The 21,986-nt window shown below is 38.4% G+C and overlaps 2 protein-coding genes across 6 annotated transcripts in view; one reads left to right on the top strand and one right to left on the bottom strand.

Annotated features, from left to right (window-relative positions):
• The first annotated feature begins 2,850 nt into the window (after positions 1–2,850).
• sp5l (Sp5 transcription factor-like) lies at positions 2,851–5,441 on the top strand. Its single transcript, XM_039651429.2, has 2 exons — positions 2,851–3,321; positions 3,784–5,441. The coding sequence occupies exons 1-2, from the start codon at positions 3,268–3,270 to the stop codon at positions 4,816–4,818; spliced, it is 1,089 nt and encodes a 362-aa protein (XP_039507363.2). The 5' UTR covers positions 2,851–3,267; the 3' UTR covers positions 4,819–5,441.
• A 1,552-nt stretch (positions 5,442–6,993) lies between these two features.
• arhgef25a (Rho guanine nucleotide exchange factor 25a) overlaps positions 6,994–21,986 on the bottom strand; it is an 86,538-nt gene continuing 71,545 nt past the window's right edge. For all 5 annotated transcript variants that reach the window (XM_039652424.2, XM_039652425.2, XM_089124679.1 and 2 more), the window contains 12 exons: positions 20,664–20,730; positions 20,197–20,300; positions 19,957–20,026; positions 17,271–17,360; positions 16,541–16,633; positions 14,451–14,501; positions 14,146–14,223; positions 13,599–13,790; positions 13,333–13,513; positions 12,666–12,883; positions 11,184–11,351; positions 6,994–8,978 (listed from right to left, as the gene is read on the bottom strand). In XM_039652424.2, the coding sequence (XP_039508358.2) occupies positions 8,859–8,978; positions 11,184–11,351; positions 12,666–12,883; positions 13,333–13,513; positions 13,599–13,790; positions 14,146–14,223; positions 14,451–14,501; positions 16,541–16,633; positions 17,271–17,360; positions 19,957–20,026; positions 20,197–20,300; positions 20,664–20,730 (1,432 nt within the window). In that variant the 3' untranslated portion in view covers positions 6,994–8,858. The remainder of the gene's footprint in view (positions 8,979–11,183; positions 11,352–12,665; positions 12,884–13,332; positions 13,514–13,598; positions 13,791–14,145; positions 14,224–14,450; positions 14,502–16,540; positions 16,634–17,270; positions 17,361–19,956; positions 20,027–20,196; positions 20,301–20,663; positions 20,731–21,986) is intronic.

The raw sequence follows: 21,986 nt of genomic DNA, 5'->3' as shown, positions 1-21,986 counted from the left end.
CATATGGACAGTACTGTGCAAATGTCATTTTGACCCCCCCAAAAAATGGTTTTAAGCCAGCTATTTATATTTTGTAGGAAGAAACATTAGTTTACATTTCCAAACATTAATTTGACCATTAATTGTAATAATCCAGTGAGATTTTTGGAGTCTGACAACAGCCGGTATGAACTCACCATCATCGAGTCGATATTTGGTAACACCACCCTTTGAGATTAAAAGAGACGTTTCAGTTGTAATAATCTAAAAATCTCATTAGATTATGATAATTAATGGCAAAAGGAATGTTTGGAGATGTATTTCCTTGACACACTAAAGCAAAATATATAAACTGGCTTAAAACCATTTTTTTGTGTGTGAAAAAACTAGCGTGCCTAAGACTTTTGCACAAGTACACACACACAAATATACAATATTCAGAATATTATATAAATATTAAATAACAACTAAATTCATGAAGTAATCTCAGATTAAGTTATAAATAATTATATCAGTAAATTAGCAAGGTATATAAATCCCATGCACATCCCATTTTTGTCCTTTTTAAAAAATTCAAACCATAATTTAAAATCATTTCATTTCAGTTCAAGCCATATAAATGAGGGAGCCCAAATGAATGCCTGAAAGGCTGCAGTACAAGCGACTGTGCTCAGGACACCTAACAGCAGCCGAAACCTCTGTTAAAGGCAGTTCTCCTGATTGCCTGCCATCTCTACAGCTGCCTAATGAAGGCTGGGATCTGTGCTTGCTTTGGAAATGAGTTTTCCCTTGAAAACGGCATAAGCCGTATCCAGGTCTATTTAAATGAGGTAACATGGGGAAGGTAAGCACAACCACTGGAGCATTGTTTGCACAGTTCAAAGTGAGGAGAGCGTACTTTGCACTTCAAAGACACTCATCTGGGAGGCAGTGAGAGGAGTGGGGGTGGGTGGGGGGAAGGAGGGGGGGTTTAGGGGACAGGAAATAAGAATCTGGGTAATTAACAACTTCTGCTCCGTAATAAAGCAAGCAAAAGGAGGCGGAAGCAGCCTCCCCTATGTAAAGTGACCAAATATTTGATGTGTTATACCTCCATCCTCTACCTGTTCCCCCTGTTTTGACTGTAATTCTGTTTTATTAGTATTACACCCCTTAATTGCCCCCCATACAGTGAAGGGATGTGTTACTGCTTATTATGTTATGTTTAAAATTCAGTCTCTCTAATGCGATTTTTACACAGAGCAATCATTTTGCAGGTTAATTTTGGAGAGAGGATGTTGTTGATTTGTTTATACATGTGTTTTATTTATTAATGTTTTGATTTTAATGAACTCAGTCAGCAGTCAAATGATCTATCTATCTATCTATCTATCTATCTATCTATCTATCTATCTATCTATCTATCTATCTATCTATCTATCTATCTATCTATCTATCTATCTATCTATCTATCTAATTAATTTCTCACTGAATAACATTAATGTTCTCTTCGTCTCTCTTTCAATGTGTGAATGAAACCAATAGCTCCATATGTTAACATTTAGCCTATTAATATACTATAGGCTAGTTTAAAAAAAAACTTTTTTTTTTTTTTACTTTTTTTTTAACTCAATTGGACTGATTACAAGTGGACGCATGTACAAGTTTAGCACGTTTACGTGTTATCTTATTTCTCCATCGCTGTGGTAAATTTTAGCAGACTAAAGCAATGCATCTGCTGGGACAAAGGTCGATTGTTATGCGACTGGAGGTGAGAGGCAACACAAAGCAGTGAGGATTTTCTATGTATTAAGATGTTAAATGGCTTTCCGACTTCAATGTAAATTCTCATAGAGAAAGACTCAAAGTGTTAGATGAACTTTGGATGCTCTGCATTTAATCCCTTTAAATGTGATGACGCCCTTAACTTGAACCCGGAGTGTGAAAATGTCACGCAGGGCTCTTTATTTATAATATCACTTAAGAGTGCGAGCTATGGTGCGCATGGACATTTATTTCACTTGTCTTGTTTGAAACTTTTACAAGTTGGTTTCTGATTACCTGGTGTAGATTCTTCATTGTCTTCTATTAACTGGACGACAATAGCCCAATTCGTATTCAAACATCATTCGGCGTCTTAATACGCCATTTTCCCAGAATGAACAGCTTCTATCAACAGACAGATTAACAGTTAGTGGTGCTCATCAGGAAAAAAAAATATAAAATACAGTTGAGTTAATATTCATAAAATATTTTCAAAAGTTTTTAGTCACTTTAAACCGCTAAAACCGCATTAAATGCAAACATTATTTCATCATAATAGGCTAATTTAAGTAAATTGTTAGAAAAATGTCACATTTTTACAATATTTTAGGCTATCATATAATTAATTTAAATTTTCCTTTCTAAATACACTCCAACTGTACTTTGCAGTCAGCTAAAATATAATATTTAAGTTTAAACTGATGTCTGGCTCTGCATGCTTGTTGCACTTGATGGAAAAAAATCAGGATGAAACTCTTAAAATAAAGTATAGAAATTAATGTAACAAGTTAAATAAATGGAAAATAGTGGCGGCATTATTGAAGTTGCTTAAATGATTGTAACAAGAAAGTGGGTTCGTTTCGTTCTTAATTAATGACAAAAGATTCAAGAAAAAGTCTTAAACCTGTAAATATCAGTTACATGCAAAACAAACTTAGACTCTTCTCACCAACAACCGGTGAAGCAGAGGAACTCTCTCACGTTAACATTTGGCTAAATTAAATTAGAATAAAATGAAGGTTATAATACACACCCCTCTTTCCTAATCTCTCAAAGATTGCCCTCCCCAATATTCCCCCACCGCATCTCTCCTCCATTCACTGGCCCTCCTGGTACATAGCCTACTTAAGAGACCCCGTCGAGAGGATCTTTTCCCTATAAAGAGAAGATGCGAACCGAGCGCCTTTGAAATGATCCTCAGGACTTATTGCGACAGGCCCTTCAGTCGCACTTCAAAAGGACGAGTCTTGAAAGCCGCTGCTTTTTAAAAAAGGGAGCCAGAAAACCAGCAGCAAGAGCGCGGAGTGGCCAACGACTCTTACAGCCGATAAAGGACAGGAGTAGCAAGAGAGAATCGATGGATTATTGATGAGAACTATATCTAAACTCATGCACCGGTAACCTCACTGTGTAGCGGGGTCAATCCGAGCAGGATCTTTGCGCGCCTCCTCGCCCTCGTACCCGCGCACTCTGTCTTTGGCTCGGTTACGCACTGTGCGCCGCGCTTTTACGCAGGTGTGGATATTTTGAAGATCCAGTGCACACATGGCTGCGTTAACCTTATCCAGAGCGGACAATTTCCTGCACAATTTCTTACAGGTACTGCACTTTAATTTGTTTTATCGTGCTTTTTTTTTTTTTTTTTTTTTTGGCACAATCACATCTCCAACTCAGAATATTTGTTTCCTGCATAACTTTACTTTTGGCTCAATTCTTTCTTTCTTTCTTTCTTTCTTTCTTTCTTTCTTTCTTTCTTTCTTTCTTTCTTTCTTTCTTTCTTTCTTTCTTTCTTTCTTTCTTTCTTAACATAAGTTTAATTGCTGCACTATTCTATTATTAAATAGAATAAAAACTCTATTTTCAGTTTTTATTATTTTTATATCATACAATTATTAGAATCATGTTTTTTTTTTTTTAAATTTCATAATGATCCAAAATAATAATAAATACAAATAAGGCAGCAGCAATTAAACTTATTTTGTAATTTGATGTGCACAGTGATTCTCTATATGCAAGTATGAAGGTTAATTTAGTCACAAATTATTTGTTTTCTCCCCCTAGGATCGCACTCCCAGCTCCTCTCCAGAGAGCGGTCCTAACACCCTTTCTTTTTTGGCCACCACATGCAGTCAGGCTTGGCAGGAGGGGTCACAGCTCCCTTACGAGGGTCCCGTGGGCTCTGCTACCAGCATGTTTCAGCTCTGGAGCAATGACGTGTCCCCTAACTCCAGCTTGAGCGCTCACCAGATGACCTTTACCATGCCCAAAATGCAGTTCCCCGGCCACATGCAGCCCACCCTGGGCTCGCACGCCCATCACCACCATCACCACCACCATCACCACCACGAGCTGCCCCTCACGCCTCCGGCCGAGCCCCCTTCTGCCTACTCGTTCGAGCTGTCTCCGGTAAAGATGCTCTCCTCCCAGACGCAGGGGAACGCGGCGTACTACGCTCAGCACAATGCTGTGGGTCAGAACTTTCCCAGCTTCCTTCAAAATGCTTCAGGAAGACCTCACCTGCCCGGCGGGCACGTCGAGGACGGCCAGCAGTGGTGGAGTCTCCCTCAGACTAGCAGCGCACCCTCCAGTCACCCCTTTTCTCTGGGACGGCAGCTGGTTTTGGGCCACCAGCCTCAAATTGCTGCACTCCTGCAGGGCACCTCAAAGGGTCTGTTGAGCTCCACTCGTCGCTGTCGCAGGTGCAAATGCCCCAACTGCCAGTCCTCGGGAAACGGAGGTGCTGCTCTAGAGTTCGGGAAGAAAAGACTGCACATTTGTCACATTCCAGATTGTGGCAAAGTTTACAAAAAAACCTCTCACCTGAAGGCGCACCTGCGCTGGCACGCCGGCGAGCGTCCCTTCATCTGCAACTGGCTCTTCTGCGGGAAGAGCTTCACACGCTCAGATGAGCTCCAGAGGCATCTCCGCACGCACACCGGGGAGAAGCGCTTCGGCTGTCAGCAGTGTGGGAAAAGGTTTATGAGGAGCGATCATCTCTCCAAGCATGTGAAGACCCATCAGAGCAGGAAGAGCCGGTCCGGTCAGCCCGCTCACGGTGGGACCGATGCACTGCTAAGCAACATCAAGAGAGAGTAGAGAAGGCAAAATGCAAAAGAACTCAATATAGTATCTGGAATGAGACCAGAGACCTTACAAGGACATCTGAGGGTTTTTAACAGATATTCCAAACAGCAATAGGGACATGGGCCTGTTTCCATTTGAAAACACTGGAGCGAACACACACGACGCTGCACCGAAACCAACCTTTGAGATTTTAAAGAGACTTACGGTCACAGCAGAAGTTCTCTCATTGTGATAGATCTAATACAAGTGACGATTTGGTATGGCTCTGGATGCAAAGACTTCTCTTGACCAAACTTTGCCCTTGCACATTTATTTAAAGATTTTAAATCAAAAGCTACAGAAGTTTCTTTGAACAGCACAATGACAAGTATTTGTTACTTGGTGGAACTGTCATTTGTTTACATTTTGTTGTTGCTTTGTTTTAGGGGGAATTGATGCCTTATGTTGAAATCATAAATTCTAGCTGCAAAATTTGCAGAGAAACTTCGTATCAGTCGAAATCTTAATCCCTATAGTTTCAAAACACGAACCACATGTATATAATGTTTATACAGTGCACAGTTCTATGAAGACCAGCATGTGAAATATTAATAAACATGAATAACTTTGCAAATCAAAATCTTGTGGTTTGTTTTGTTCATTGCTTCTTAGCACAAAAAATCCGTGTAATACCTTGTCAAGTTTGTTTAAACAGATGTGTGAAGTTCAGCAAATGGCTAATGTTAAATCTAACGCAGTGTGTCGAACCTCAGCGTTTAGCATTTATTCAAATGTTAATGTAATGGCATTCAGGATGCTAATTTAAGATGGCCATTGTTTCTAAGGTGTCGAGGAAGCACTTAAAGGACGGACAAATGATTGGAGAGTCTTCAGACATTTTACAGTTGTCAGTAAAGTCGGGCCATTCATGGGAACAGTGGTCTGACCTTCTCCCATCAAGTTCACAGTCATGTTGTCTCGTAATTGCCAGCGTAAATAACAGACAACAGTTACGCTCCACTGGAGCTCAATGTGAATGGACCCCCAGCTGTTTATATCCCACTGGCTGCGACAGAAGTCACTTTGATTTTACACCTTTGTGATAGTGAATGCTTAAAACCCCTCTTCCCCCATCTCTGTGTGCAAATGAACCCTGCTCAAGAATGCCCAGAATGTGACTTAAAACAGAGACAAACGAACCAGATGTCTGCATGTGTTGACTAGATTATCTAGCCAGATCTCAGAAACCTCACTGATTTGGAGGATTGTTTTTCCTCATCAGTGTGATTTTAGTAAATTTTTTACCCATAACCAAACCAAAGCATTAATGACTGTGAAGGTTTTCATCGATCCAGGTCATCATAAAGTGTCTAATGGAGTTTAACCATAAGCATTCTGGTTAAACTCCACTAGAACCTGGATACCGGGTCAAAAAGTCGATTTTTGTTTTCTCTTGCAGTTTAGAACACCTAGATCAAAAATAGTCTAAAAATCGAATAATTCCTGTGAATTATTTTTTTGTAATATGTCCACAGTAAAACCACACTAATAAAGGATATAAGTAAGATGTGTTAATCTTAACCGTTTTAAAGGCAAGAATATTTTTCATAATATCAGGGCAATTCGTCACGTTTAATGCGTTTTTTTAATACTCAATGTTATTATTACCATGTTTAGTTATTATACTGGAAATTTTTGCTGAATAATAAGCCAAAATAGACTTTTTAATGGCAGGTTTCATTGTGACGACTTACTCCATTTAGTGTGACAACATGCCCCCTCTACACTGTAAAATGTTGGTTTAACTTAAAAAAAAAAAATAAGTAACCTGGTTGCCTTAAAATTTTAAGTTCATTGAAATGGAAAAATTGAGTTAATACAGTACAATGAAGGAAATTCATTTAATCACCAGAAACTCAAAATATTACGTTATCTGAACTACATAAATTATCTAAGTTGATTTGACAAAAGAAAAAATGTTGTGATTACAAATCATGAAAATATTTTTTACAGTGCTTAGTAACTATCTTGTTTTTTGTGTGTGTGTGTGTATACAGAAACCGAAATAATCCTACTTTGAGAAATATTTACGTGACAACTAGCCCCGGTCTCCCCTATATGAGAAACACGCATCCTAAACATCATCATCACACAGCAAACTACAGAGAAAACAGCAGAGAAGGAAACATTGTGTGTTCTAAAACACCCTTGCGTTCCAAAAGGAATCGTTTTAATTTGATATAATACAATGGTTTTGTCACATAGACATGGATCATGTCCAATTCTTCCTCTACATCACTTCCTTCATCATTTAGAGGTGTTCTTCAAAATAGCATGCAACAATGTAAGATTCAAACCCACATTTGTGGAAAGGCAGTACAGGAAAGCTTTCAGTTTATACAGGGATATGTCAAATTATTGGATTTCTGCTGATTTGAATATTACGTCAAGGCAAGAGAAGGTTGTTACAATCATTTTAAGGATATTTAAGCGAATGCATCTGAAACATGCCAACAAGTGAAGCATATGAGCTTTGGTGCAGAGTTTTGAATGTGAAGTTTTAAATTGATCAGTGGAAAAAAAAGAAGACTGATTGGTTGTGTATACAGAGCTAAAGTCCTCTGGCACCCTCTCTTGGAAAGAATGTGCAATGAGCTAAATGGAGCGAAAGTGCTTTTTGATCATGCTTTAACATCAAATACCGAACACATTCCATCCCTTCTTTGGCGAGGCATCTAACATTTTATGACAAACCGTATGTTTTAGACTCGATTACCAATCTTTTTTACTAATGATTCAGGTTTGTCATTAACAAATACATTTTAAAAATAAAAATAAAACAACACAACAAAACAAAACACAATGCATTTGAACTTTAGAGAGAAAAGAGACATCTTTAACTTTTTCCTTAGTTTTTATGAGAACATTTTCCCCAAAAATAAAGCAAGTGTTTTAGATCTGAAACTGAATTACATTTTACGCTTAATAAAATGATAATAATTCAATCCTTTTCTGTAAAGGGTACTGGCACCTGCGTTTGGCACATAATGATAGAACATTTTACCTTTGGCCTTGATTAAGTTAATAACAACAACAACAATAATAATAATGTTATTATAATTATTATCATCCTCATCTAATATAATTTGGAAACCTCATTTTGTATCGAGAGACCTGCAGAGTAATCCAGGCAGTGTGCGTCAAATGAGGAGGGGGCGGCAGAAGCTAAAACGGGTCATTAAAGCACAGATAAAAAAAATATGATGCGGCATCTTCTTCTGCAATAACAAATGCTGTCCATCTTTCAGTCCTTCTCTTGAGCGAGTCCTCCTGCTCAACAAGGCAAATGCTCGTAATGTGTGATCTCTTATGTCCAACAGAGTTTATTGATCTTAGAGAATTCAAACCCCCAATCAGCGAAGAGAAAAGTCAAGCGTCCGTGTCTCCATGCACAGATCATTCCGCTACATACGGTATATACAAATTTAGCTGCATTTAGAGTCTGTTTCCCCTTAGCTCCTTCATAAGAGTTTACGCAGCCCACGAGAGCATTCAATATAGGTGGGAGAAAGACAGCTTCTGTAAAGAGGCACCGATAGTGCGAAACCTTTGAAATCCAGCGTGAGCCCCCTAAGGACTCTCTTATGTTTGTAATAATACAGTGTGTTCTCTGCAAAACACATCTGATGGAAAATGTTCAGCATGTTTGCAAGGATGAAGAATTCATCAGAATTTAGCACACAAACAAACACTCAAAAACATACATACATGCACGCTTGCCCAAACGCATCCTCACACCCTCAAATAAAGGTTTACTCTGGTTCCTGCTCCAGTGACCTCCCAATATAGGAATGGTTGATTCTCCTTTGAACAAAACACAACTTTAGTAAAAAGACAAAAAACAAACAACAACAACAAAAAAAACCCCATCAGAAATTATGTAAAACAATTAAAAAAGTCACTAGGAAATTCACGTCACGGGTTCAGGAAGACTACCACAAGTTAACAGACGTGAATAAAGTCTAGACTGTGGCATGCTCTGGTGCAAACATCAGATTCAGGGTCATTTCCATTCACAGGTCGTCCTCATCAAGCTGGGCCAAGTTACTGGGGCGCTGAAGAGTGGAGGAGGGACTAGGAACAGCCATGCGTCCCTCTCTCGATGAAGATCTGCGTCCACCCTCTCCCGAGATCTGGACAGAGTGGAGGAAAAAAGGCCATTTCAGCCACTGATGGTTTATTATTCTCAACAGCACATTATTAACATTATGATTCTATGGAAGCCTGTTTTAACCTATTGTGAAAAAAATATTAAATACAACCATAATGTAAGATAAAGTCACATCATAAGATATAAAGTCACATTCGTGAGAAACAAAGTCGCAATTCCAAAACACAGTCACACTGTGAGATATAAAGATGCAGTTACAAAAAATAAGGTCGCAAGGATAAAAGATACAATTGCGAAATATCGTCACATCGCAAGGTATAATTCACCATTGTTAGTTAAGTTGCAATTGTGAGATATTAAGTCACCCTGTGGGATATAAAGTCACATTTATAAGAAACAAAGTTGCAATTGCGAAATATAATATAATGAGTGATCCTCGTTCACACGGATCCATGAAAACGCTGTATTATTAATGCCAGGCCAGTAGTTGACGATGTCACTTTGTAAAGAAACACTAAACGCGACTGAACACGTAATACGAATGCGAATAAAGTTGACGTTTCACAAATTCGTGGTTTTGTGGTTTACACAAAGGCAATATAACGGTATTGTTTTCAAAAACTTGAACTTTGAAACCCGTTTTCAAAACTTTACGTTTTCAGGCCCCCAAAAAGCCATTGTTGTGTAAATGAACGGCCAAAACGCATTAAACGTTTTTAGTTGAAAATGTTAATGTAAAAAAATGTATTAGTGCAACTAATACTCAGTGTAACTTATGAAGTAAAATCACTAAAAGCCTTCCTTCCGCTAGAAAAAAATAGTCCCTGACCGTGAACAGCAACAATGTTCCAATGTGTAAAATGCATGAAAGCTCAAATAAAAACAACATAGGAACTGCAGTGTTGCGCAGTGATAAATAGAATCGTTGGGTGAAGCAGTCATAGCCGTGTTATATCATGAATAAAACACAGCTATTGAACCAATCAAAATCAAGGATTGGAACTAACCGTTTTATAAATTAATAAATAAAGTTGCAATTGGGATATATAACATCAGTTACCTTTTTAACTCTCACAGGCTTTCATAGGATTAATTTTCCCCCCCACACAATTCATGTGAAATCTTCATTCATGAATATATAAAGGTTTGCGATGCGTGACAGCTAAGAAATTCTCGCCTATTCCCCAAGCAGAGAATAATGAGCTGTCACGAGCCGAGCTTGTGTCTAAAAATGGCTGAAGAGTTAATTACCACGAACACCCAAGGATATTAAGAGTAATATGTGTGTTACAGGGTTTATGACATGACTAAAATCAGCATGACTTGAATATCATAACGAGAGCTTCAGAAATGATATAATATTGTTGAACACTCCTGTCAGATCCAGAATCCTTGCTAGATATGAGAGACAGAACAGAAACTCGGAAAAGCTTTTCACACTTATTATAAACCTCAATTATGTTCGGTGTCCCTTGGTATTACCCGTCCTTGACTCGTTTCTCACCTCCGATATCAGAATAGAAATAACAATCAAAATCCTACTTTAAACCCATCCAGGTGAGAAACTCTTGTTTTTCCCTTTGCCATAATAAATATAAACTCAAGGAAATGAAATCAAGGCAGTGATTATTTTAGATTAGATGTGGTATGGTTATAAAATCAATCTAGCATGAAAAGTAGTTAGTATTAAGCACATAACCACATGGAAACTGAAGTCAAAACAGCGCTCAGTTCCAGCACCAGTCTGATCCAACAGCCTGCAAGAACAATCAGGCGTTAGATAGGGATCTGGTACTTCCTTCTGTCAACCTGTCTCCTTCCTGTTTGTAAAGTGGCCTGAGTAAAGCAGATAAACAGCTATTTCACACACAACTATTGTTGAGCTGTCATCAAAGCACATTTTGGGCTAGACGCCGCTGGAGATGGAGAGGTATGTTTTAATGGGCCATGTCTCAGAATAAGGCAAACATCAGTTAAATAGACTTCATAACCATAGGTTTGTTTGTAGTCTGATCAAAGAGGTTACAATGTCAAATGAATAATACATATTCTACACTATTTCTAGACCAGTAATATGATTAATTCAGATCTTCAGACAATGTACCCGTCCTGTAAATAAGGCCATGTTATTGTTATTGCATGTCGCAATACACCAGCAGAGGGAGCAACATGAACTCTTTGAACCAAATCCAAGTGAGCCTGTGTGAGCGCCGGGTACGCACAGTACCTGTGAGCCTTGCGTGCTAGAGGAACACAGTCCATTGGAGACCGCCTGGCAGTTTAGAGGTGCCTGGGAGAATGACGGCTCTTCAGAGAAGGCCAGCTGCACGTGAGTTGGAGACACCGTCTGGGAATTCAGTCTGGAGTCCACCGGACAGTGCGGGACTTGTGTTGACTGTAAACGTCAGACAGAAACAGTGGTTACAAAATCTTTCAGGTTATTTATATCCATTTAACACATACGATTGTGACCTCTCAGATGATGACAGTGGGATTAGAAAATTTAAGAGTCTTAAGAGACCGAAACAGGCCGTTCTTGTTCAGCAAGACTAACTAGAGTTATACTTATACTTGTAGTTAAATATTAATAAGAAATGTTATAATGTATACGTTATTGTAATAATATTTATAAACAATTACAGTTGGTATTCATATTTTAAATTAGCTTATATTTTTATATTTCAACATAATTTTAGGTAATTTTGTGCTTTAGTAATTTGCCCTAGTTAAAATTAACATTTCAAAATACATTTTTAATGTATTTTACATTTTGTATTATTTCAGTTATACATTTGTATACATCAACTTAAACCTATTTCAGTAAGTTGCCAAGGCAATCTAATATTTCTATTTTAATTTGATTTTAATTAACATTAATTGTTTTTTTTAAAACTTGTATTTTTAGTTGACGATAATAAACACTGTCTCTGTCAATACATGTGTTTGAGTTTGACAAATCTCAATTAACATCTACTATGGACCAGAAGAACCATTTTGTTCTTTTGATTGAAAAGTATGTTTGAGTATGTAGTAAGACAAAGTCAAGAGAAAACCAGTAAAAACTGTGCAAGCATGCATATAAAAATCCACCGAAAATAGTACACTTAGGTATATTGTGATATGGGATGCATTAATCATCAAGCATCGCGTTAGTTTAGGCAGGCCACGTCAGCTAAGCTGTTCCTGACATGAACCAATCCAGTGTCGACATCTATCACAGCGGCCTATTTAAATTCCCATTCCTTCATCACTTCCTCCATATAGCCTCACTGCTCGCATTCAAACTCCCTCCTCCAACCCCAACTCCACCCAACTGAATCTTTAATCAATCTGACTTGTTATTTAGTTTTTTCATACAGGTAACTACATTGCAAGCATTTTCTATCATGTATTTGTATTTCCACAACTCATGTAATTGAGAATTTTAACTATGTATACATATACAGTGCTGGTTCTGTTCTGTACCCCAGGGGGGTTTGACTTGCTGCTCTCCCCGCTCTGTTATAAATCGAGAAATAACCACTAGCCGGGACTTGAACTTGGGTCACTTGAAGCCAACCGTCCTACATTTTGGAGTGCTGCCTAAAAGGCCATTAGCTCTAACAGGCATCCATCTGCTCAAAATAGGTCTGATTGACAGTGGAGATGACCACACAAAAACCTAGGTGCGTGAGGTTCAAGTAAACCTCAGATGACTGAAATCTCTTACCTCTGGCTGTGAGTGGTCATCAGTGGGGACCTGGCTGGGCAGGTAGAGAGAGGGCAATGATGTGTTACAGGAGCGCAGGCAGGGCAGTTTGTGTCGGTCGATAGATGCTGAGGAATGAGGCCTTAGACCAACCACTGCTGACAGAGGAGGCTTCATGCTACGACCCAAACTGTTGCTCTTGCTCTCCCTTCTCTGGTACTCAATGGGTGATTGCAGGGCTGAAACACACAATACAAAACTGATAGAGTAGCCATATTTAATTTGCCAAACAATAACAAGGCTTGTTAACAGGCAGTTAAAATGACTTCCTAGTTCATGTTCAGAGTCAGATTTTCCTTTTTTAACACTGGAAATTCGTGAAGTTGTATTTTCAACGATTTGACATTCAACGTTTGAAACTAAGGAAGACTGTTTGACATATTGAACAGACTGTTCTTCAATTTTTGTGTCTATTTTTAAGTCATTTAAATATGGAAGGTACTTTGACTATGGTTTATTACTTTCAGTAACTGTTGAGGACTATAATAAAGTGTAAAATGAGCACTGAGTTTAAATATCACTTAAATGTTCATCCATGAATGGTTTGAACATCAGTCTAAAACAGCTTCTGAGGTTGTGGCTGAGCTGAAATCAGTAGGGTGTATGATGTTCACTTTGTGAGTCTCACCATTGAGAAAATTGCGTTGGGACTCCAGTATTTGACTCACGTCGCTGACCCAAGCCTTGCAGATGTCCTGCGATAAGGAGTGCAAGACAAATCGCACCGTGCTGCCATCAGCCCCCCGAGACGTCAGGGCAAAACGATTAGGGTCACCTTCTACACATGTCTCCAGGCCCAGACAACTTATCTGAAAGAAGAAGCTATGTTAACTCATGCAAACATGTGGAAACCTTATGTGATAATAACTTCCTCTAAAGGGGTCTAAAACTCACCTTAATGCTGTTTTTAAAAATATATCCAGGTAGAGAAAATCCCTTTTTCCTGTCTATTGGCTCACTGAAGATGACAAGCTGTTCAAATAGGAAGACCCGTCTCTCCTTAGTGCGGGAAAGGAAGCTGCTGTCCTGCTCTGTGACTGTGAACGTGTCTTGCTGGAGAAGTTTTCCTTGTGCTGTGATCTTCCCCTGAAAAAAAGAAAGAAAATGTGGTTTTAGGACAGGGATTTTCAAACCCTTTGGGACTCTCAAATATGATGATTAGCTTTCAAAAACATGAAAAGAAGTAATTATATAATATAAATATATATACATATTCTTTGAAAAACAGGAAGGTTTTTATTTGAAATAGATGATTATTATTTTTTACAATATAAAAGTCTTTACTGCCACATTTTCACTTTTGATCAGTTACATGCAAATTTTTCCTCTTGCACTCTTTTGCAGCGCCCAGTTTGAAAACCTCTGCTTTAGGGGATCAGAGTGGCTTTCAGTATTTCCACAGACGACAGCTTTAAACCACAGCCTGAGTCTGGCACCATACCTCAAAGCCTTGCAGCCGACCCACGTTCATCATGTCATTGCAGCGCTTCGGAACAAAACACATCACCTCCACTGCTTTCTGTTTGAGAGAAAGAGAGAGAGAGAAAGAGCGAGAGAGAGTGCAATGTGTGGAAACAGACCTCAAATCTGTATTAAATCATATGAGAAAGTACACCAAAGGGAAGAAAAAACATGCTGGTAGGGTCAAGGAATCACAAAATGTTCCTTGTTGGGATTATGTGTTTCTTCTGGTCTTGAGAAATAAAACTTGCATAACATTTACAGTTTCTGATGAGTGACTCATACCTCCAGCTCTTCAGTGTCCATCCCAGCCTTTGTGTAGTACTTGTGGAAATCCTGTCGCGAGACACACAGCGTGAGCTCTAGAATGTTCTACTTTTGTCTCAGGGTCTATTTGTACTTATGGTTTTTTGCATGTGAACTAATTAAGTGCATTCTGTGCAGTAAGCTGGCAGATGCATGAACATGTATGTGGGTGATTCTACTCCTACAAAGCAGCTGAGAACCTTTGAGATTTCAGTTTGATTTTACAGTACAACAGTTGCTAACATTTGACCATTATTCTTCCGTAAAAAGATCTTAATGCGATGTGACTGGTAACAGGTCTGTGGTGTTAGTGTGACAAGTTTCACACCAAAGGCATCAGCATAGAAAAATTATAATTTCTTCTAAAGTAGTAATTGCCAACCGGGGCAGAATATAAAAATATACTATGGCCAGGGTTTCTGCAGGTATCTTCAAATGAAATTTAATGCCTTTTTAATGCCTTTTTAATGCCATTTAAAAAAAAATAATGCCATACACGACCCATGACTAACCACGGATATATATATATATATATATATATATATATATATATATTAGGGGTGTAACGGTACACAAAAATCACGGTTCGGTACGTACCTCGGTTTTAAAGTCACGGTTCGGTACATTTTCGATACAGCAAAAAGAAAGAAATGCCAGAGAAATTTACTATTTGTTTAAAGAAAAAATATTTTTAAATAAGTGTGAGTTTTCCTAGATCTTGAAACTTTCAGGTTTATAAATGGGGGTCATCTTTGAAGGATGAACAAATAATGTTTTGGTCATCACGTTAAAAATAACATTTAAATATATATTTATTTATATAATATTTGAATTTTGAAGTGCTGGAAAAAGATGTGTGAAGTACTTGAAAGCATTTCACCATTCTAGCCAAACTGGTTCCAGTTAGTGTTACTATATTAAATCCATGGTGAATGTTGCTGGTCTGTGGACGTAAAGTACTAGTTCATTCAAGGCACAATGTTTCTCCTGGTTTCCATGACAGCGCTGTTTGATCTAATAGAGATCTACGGTTAATAACGGAGAAATGTGAACGCTTCTCACTAGATCTCGCAGCGATGTTATTACCTCAGTGGCGAATTCAAATGTTTTCTTTACCGGATCTCTTAGCGCTGTGAAGTAACAGTGTTGCTTGATCGAGATCGGCTCGCGCTGCATAGATGTTGCTGGTCCGAACTGATAAACGATCCGTGAAGCACATAACGAGTAGCGCAGTTTCGTTCTGCTTTCATTACGCTTGCCATTTGATGTTGCGCAACGTTGTGTTGGCCGCGTCAGCACGAATTTTGCTGGCAGGAAAAATGGTCCAAGCAATCGTTCTGTTTGTATGCGTACCGAACCGGAAGCTTAAAATACAAATTATTAATTATGAAGGCTATATTCAAATAAATTTGTATAAAATTCTCTTCAAAACTATAAAAAAATTTAATGCCTGTAAGAATCAAATTTAATGCTTTTTAATGCCTTTTAAGGCCTTAATTTTCGCAAAATCCATTTAATGACTTTTAATGCTTTTTAATGCCCCGCGGAAACCCTGATGGCTCAAAAGTTTGGGGACAGTTTTAACTTTTAACTTTTATTCTCCAAGGACGCATTCAATTAATTAAAAGTGAGAGTAAAGAAAATTGACTGGGGAAAAAACTGGAAAATTCAGCCATGCCATCATAGGAAAAAAAAAATGAAATATATTAAAATATACAGTTATTTATAATAGTAATAATACAATATTTCACAGTATTACTGTAGTTTTTATTTCTATTACTGAAGCCTTGGTGAACATAAGAGACTATTTTCAAAAACATAAAAAAGACCCCAAATTTTTAAAATTTAAAAGTGTTAAAACAGAAACCCCTTAAAATTGTGTTTGACTATATATTTTTTTTAAATCAAATGAATCTGTATTACAATGTTGACAATAATTTGATGTTCTACTTTTACTTATCAATGTGGAATTGATTTGACACAGTCCCCAACACTCCTAATAGAATAAGCCACAAATGCTCAAGAATGTGTGTGATGTGTGTTTGTTTGTGTGTTGCACTCGATTTCACCTTCAGTAGCAGCTGGTACTTCATGATCCTCTGCACGGGTTTGATGAGCAGGTCATTCAGCTGCAGCCTGTGACCCAGCTGCTGTTTCAGTTCCTACACACAAACATGCACCTGATTGACTGATTCCTTATGCACAAAGAAAGAAAATCAATGATCTGCATAGCGTACAATAATACTACCCACGCTTTTTTTGCGGCATGCATACCATGTGGAAAATAAAATGCATGGAATACCCAGATGAGCTACGAGCTACCCATAATGCAATGCATTCAACTGCGATATTTAACATCTTTTTTTTTAATGTTATATGACCTGACTGCCAAAAAAATACAGCTAGACAATCAGTATCCAAACACTCTCCTTGATCCATTATCCCACAATGTCCTGCGATCTCCATCTATAAAACCTAAAGTAACCCCAGCTATCAAACCTCTAAATGCTTTGGCAAAGCACTGAGAAGAATCCATTAAGTGTCAAACTTTTCAATCAAGTCTTTCCCTATTTTGTCGGTTCCAAGAATTGATGGTTCAGTCAAGGCCTTCCTGTCCACTGAGCGATTATTACACACACAGTGCAAATGGAAAGAGAGTGAGAGAGTCTGCCTTGAGATATTTGCATAGATGGGCCCGTACGGCCAAAACAGCCCCTCGAGCTTAACCTGCATGTCTTTGAGGACTCCACTAGAGCGTGTATACATGTGTTTGTGTGCTTGCTCTTCACATGCACTCACCTCAAAGTAGGTCTCGATGTATTCTGACACGATGTGCTCAGACTTAGGTTTGTTCTGGCAATAAACCACATACATGTGAAGCCGTCTTTCCTGCAGTTTGTGCAAACAGAGAGGACAGGGGTAATTATTAGCTATGTAGTTATGCAGTAAACACAAAATTATATGCAAATTTAAGCCATATAAAAAAATCTCTGAATGTCTTGGAATTATATGACAAAATATCGTAGTATTAAAGTAGTATTTATTTGAAAGATCCACTTCTGTCCTGATTTCTTAGAGAGGAGGATCTATGGGCCAGTAAATATATGAGCTTTTTCAGATCTTTCAATCTAATGGACAAAAACAGCTTCAAACCAAACCTGGATCTAAAGCCAAAGTTTAAATCCCGTCTGGCAAGCATGCTTCCCATAATGTTTCCACATTAGGTCAGTAGGAGGAGAGTAGGCAGTCTTGAGTGGACGTTTGAACGCATTTGACCATTACATTATGAAAGCAATCTGGTCGAATGCGTTTTTCTACTACCTCGAAAGTGGTCGAAAGTGGACATGCTCAAAATGTTTTAGACCCCGTTTACACATGTATTTAGCATTGGCCACTTGTGATCTGATCACCCAAAACGCACCTTAATCGCACCTAAAATCACTTTGACACCAGCAGGTAGCAGAAAAGCCATTGCAGTTAGTTCTGAGAAAGGGATCCTTTGTTTGCAGAAACCACTTGGTTTGATATTTTGTATCTAATGTAAAGACATTTAGGTATTTAAGTAAGTTTGACTTAAGTTTCCAAAAATGGATTTTTTACCATGTATACACTAATTAAAGTACAATTTTATGTCCAGAAATCCTGTTAGTTAAAATGGTTGCCAATTAGACCAAACAGTAGATGTGACGTTATAGAAAGCATATCTTTTTTTTTTTTTAAATTACATTTATTGAAGGTTGATAAATTGTCCACAGGTTTATCTAGTCAAATCATTCTTTCCTGATCTCATTAGTAAATGCAGTTAAAGAGAGACAGGAGGCAGCGGTGAACATGACAGAGGTGATTCAATAGAAACTTTCAAGCTGCTGCAAGTGTTTAAATAGTTTGAAACAGACTCTGTCTGCAGTGTAAGAGCAGTGTGCCGTTGATGGCATAGGGAGAGATTACAAAACACTGATGTAGGAGAGTGAGCAAAAGGCCATGTATAATAATTCAGTCCAATTATCCTCAATGTAATCAGAGCCTCATTCTCTCTCTCTCACTGCATGCAGGTAGTAGGACATTACAACTGGACACTACCTCTCTCTCACTCACTCACTCAATCACTCACACAGACTGAGTTGCCTGGAGACAGGTCGATTGGATAGATGTCAAAGCATGAATGGTTCTGGCAACAGATTGTAAGAGCTTCATATGGACCATGTGACAGAACACCGCACAAATTAATTTCTTAAGTCAGCATTTGTGTCGTTTTACTATAAAAATAACAATGAACAATATTTTTTACAGCAATGTAAAAATATTTTTTGTTACAGTAACAAAAAAGTAATTCTAAAAAAATGTATGTATATATATATATACTGTGTATATATATATATATATATATATATATATATATATATATTTGTACTATGTTTAGTAAAATTTACTGGAAAACAGCTAACAATACTGATTCAGAAAATGACTGTAATGCATGTCCATATAAGACAAAGACCAGCTAAAGGATTTTGCAACCCATCGTCTCAATTTATGTACGTTACACGTCATTGACTGGAAGTTGGGAAGTCTTGACATAACTGCAGTGTCTCACAACTTTGTAATGTACTGTATGAGTTAAAAGAGTGGGTGAGAGCAGGGGCTGAGGAAATTTGAGAGGGGTGGGGGAGGGGGAAATGGGGGTTCTTGTTTGTGAAAGGAAAAAAAGAAAGAGTGGGGGCAGGACAAAGAGTGAGCCTGGCCCTCACTCACCCTCCATTACTGTTTCTCATTACCAGACAATTTCCCACTACGCTTGTTTCATAGTTTGACTCAACCTTTAGATTTGTGTTACAAGTTTCTTTATTCCCCTCAAGCCTTTTAAAGTTACCCAAAGGACTCAGACTCATTAAACAGAAAGGGCAAATGCTGGCAGACGCCAATTTGTACAGTAACTCTTGAAAGTGCTTTTCATTGAAACAAAACGCTTTGATTCACCACAGAAACTTATATCACAGCATGTGGCAGCTTTAAACAAATTACTGCTACTGTGAACTACTTCCACAACTGTAAATCTGCAAATTTTAGTTTTTCACATGTATGCCTGTGGGCGCCGGGAATTGTGTTTCTTCTTGGCGAGTTATTTATGTGTGTATGTCCATAGTGTAGGACTGAACTCCATAAATAGACACAGTGTGTGTAAAGAAGCAATGTTATCAAAGGACACAGCCGTGCTTGTTACTCCTCCTTTGTTTTTCCCGCCTCTTTTTCTCTTGTGGTGATGAACCAATGGACACAAACAAATACTAGCTAAAATCAGCTGTATTAGTAACAGGAGGGACAGAAATAGAGTGGGATGATGGGAGGTTCAGTGAGGTGTTAAAGTGTGTGTGTGTGTATGTTAAAAACCTCTGTGTTTTCTCAGCTCCGTTCTCAGTGTGAGAGGAAGTTTTGCTCAATCTTGCTAGGCACAGGCTGATAGAGGAAAGCGAGAATAATAGAGACTTACATGTTTGATAAAAAGTTGGGCCAGTCGTTCAGGCTCAGCCACACATTTCTCCAGCTCACCCAGGAAATAACTGAGATCAGAACAGAGGAGAGATTAGACGCACAGCTCACCATAAGTATATGGAATCTGCATGTACTAAATGACAGAGATTTTCCCCAAAAAATTTGTGCAGAAAATGCAAGAAATTTTTTAGAAAGTTTAGGAATATGATGAAAGTCACACAAACACAGATAAACCCACTCTTTGTGCCAGTCGTAGATCTGATGAATATTCCCAAACACTATTTTGTCTTTTCCCTTCATGTCTTCTGGAACTCCTTTAGCAACCATAGAGCCCATGTAGCCCTGCGAGAGACAGAACATGATGAACTTCCATTGCTCATGACCCATAAAAACACTTTTATTATTAAATCTAAGGCATTTCAACAGAGATACAATTTCCCACTCATAAAAAAATGTAGATCATCATATTCCAAATATTTTAAATCCAGGCACCATTATTTTGATTTATACTGTGATCAGTATTACAGCTGAGAGGAATTCAGGTCAGTTCCTGTATCAAATCTAATTCTGCAGTGATTAAATGCTCTGAAATGGATTCAAATTATTCTAAGATTACAGGAAAATTGATAGCGTTCCATAATAGAGTTGATCAAATCCACATGTGATTTGTTAATTGATATTTTAACTCTCCAAAAAGAAGCTCACCTCCACAATAAGTCCTAGATCAGCTACATACAGCTTTTCTGTCTCTATCAATTCTTTCAGAACATACCTGTAGAACAGAAGAAGTCAGCTTTCATTCAAAACATTAACAATATCTGACAGCTTAAAACATGTGCTGGCAATACTGTATAGGGTGTAATATTAGCAGAGCTCTGGCTTGTGCAGAGTATTAATAATCAAGGAGCTATTTGTGGACCAGATGAAGGGCCGGTTTTATCGAAAAGGGTGAATATCCCAGCTGGAAAATCCATTTTATGCTGGTAGCTTTGTTTGGAAACATGGTAGCTTGTTTCTTTGGTCATTATTGGTCTAATGGCGTTTTCCACTACACAGTACCAGCTCGACTCCACTCGGCTCAGCTTGCCTATGTTTGGTTTTCCACTGTGTAAAAGTTGTACCTGTACCTGCTTTGGGGGTACTTTTTTAAGTATCACCTCCAGTGAGGTTCTGAGCGAGCTAAGGCCAAGGCGAGCTGAGCCGGTACTAAAATGTGACGCGAAAACAATGCCAACTGCTGATTGGTCAGAGAGAATCGTCACCATTGTGTCATCATTGCACGCGCCAGATGGAGTATCCAGAATATCCCCGCCATCCTTAAATAGTTTGGCCAGAGATAGTTTCTAAACTTAATACTATTATTATGGCAACTCTGATAAATACGCCGTGGTCAAACGAGGAGGTGCAGACTTTCCTTTGTTTGGTTGCCGAGGAGAGGATCCAGCGAGAGCGTGATAGGGCAGTGAGGAACGAAAGGCGTCGCTATGACGACCGGGTACTATTTGTGGCGGTACAGTCTGCAATGGAAAACGGAGCAAAAAGCGTGCCGAGTCGAGCTGAGCCGAGTCGAGCTGGTACTGGTAATGGAAAAGCTCCATAAGATTATCTTTACCTGGTTTAAGATAAGCTTTAGCTGTTTCATATGGTCATCAGCTGGTCTAAGTTGGTCATAAGCTCATTTAAAATGGTCATTAGCTGGTCTAAGATTATCTTTAGTTTAGCTGGTTTAAGATTATATTTAGCTAATCTAAGAAAGTCATTAGCTGAAATAAGATTTTCTTTTGGTGCCTTAAAATGATATTTTGATGGATTACTGTTCCAAAAAACAAAAACAGTTCAACCTCGTAATGCTGACTGGAAGTTGGTTTCGAGCTGGTCTAAGACGGGCACGGTGAATCCAATTTTGTCATTAGATAGTTAATTCGATGGCTCAAGCTGGTCATGATCCTCCAACTACCATGATCCAAAAACCAGTCTGACCAACTAGAGCTGTTATGACCAGCCTGTAAGTCTACCAGCTTAAAGCAG

This window comes from Pimephales promelas, chromosome 20 (assembly GCF_988280905.1).
Source record: "Pimephales promelas chromosome 20, fPimPro1.hap1.1, whole genome shotgun sequence".
Lineage (NCBI taxonomy): Eukaryota > Metazoa > Chordata > Actinopteri > Cypriniformes > Leuciscidae > Pimephales > Pimephales promelas.
This window is presented reverse-complemented; position numbering and strand designations above follow the sequence as displayed.

What these genes read in the sequence shown, in the direction of transcription:
- sp5l (XM_039651429.2), top strand. Translation starts at nt 3,268, where the DNA reads ATGGCTGCGTTAACCTTATCCAGAGCGGACAATTTCCTGCACAATTTC. An exon ending in TCCTGCACAATTTCTTACAG is followed by an intron (nt 3,322 to 3,783) that starts GTACTGCACTTT and finishes TTCTCCCCCTAG; the next exon opens with GATCGCACTCCCAGCTCCTC.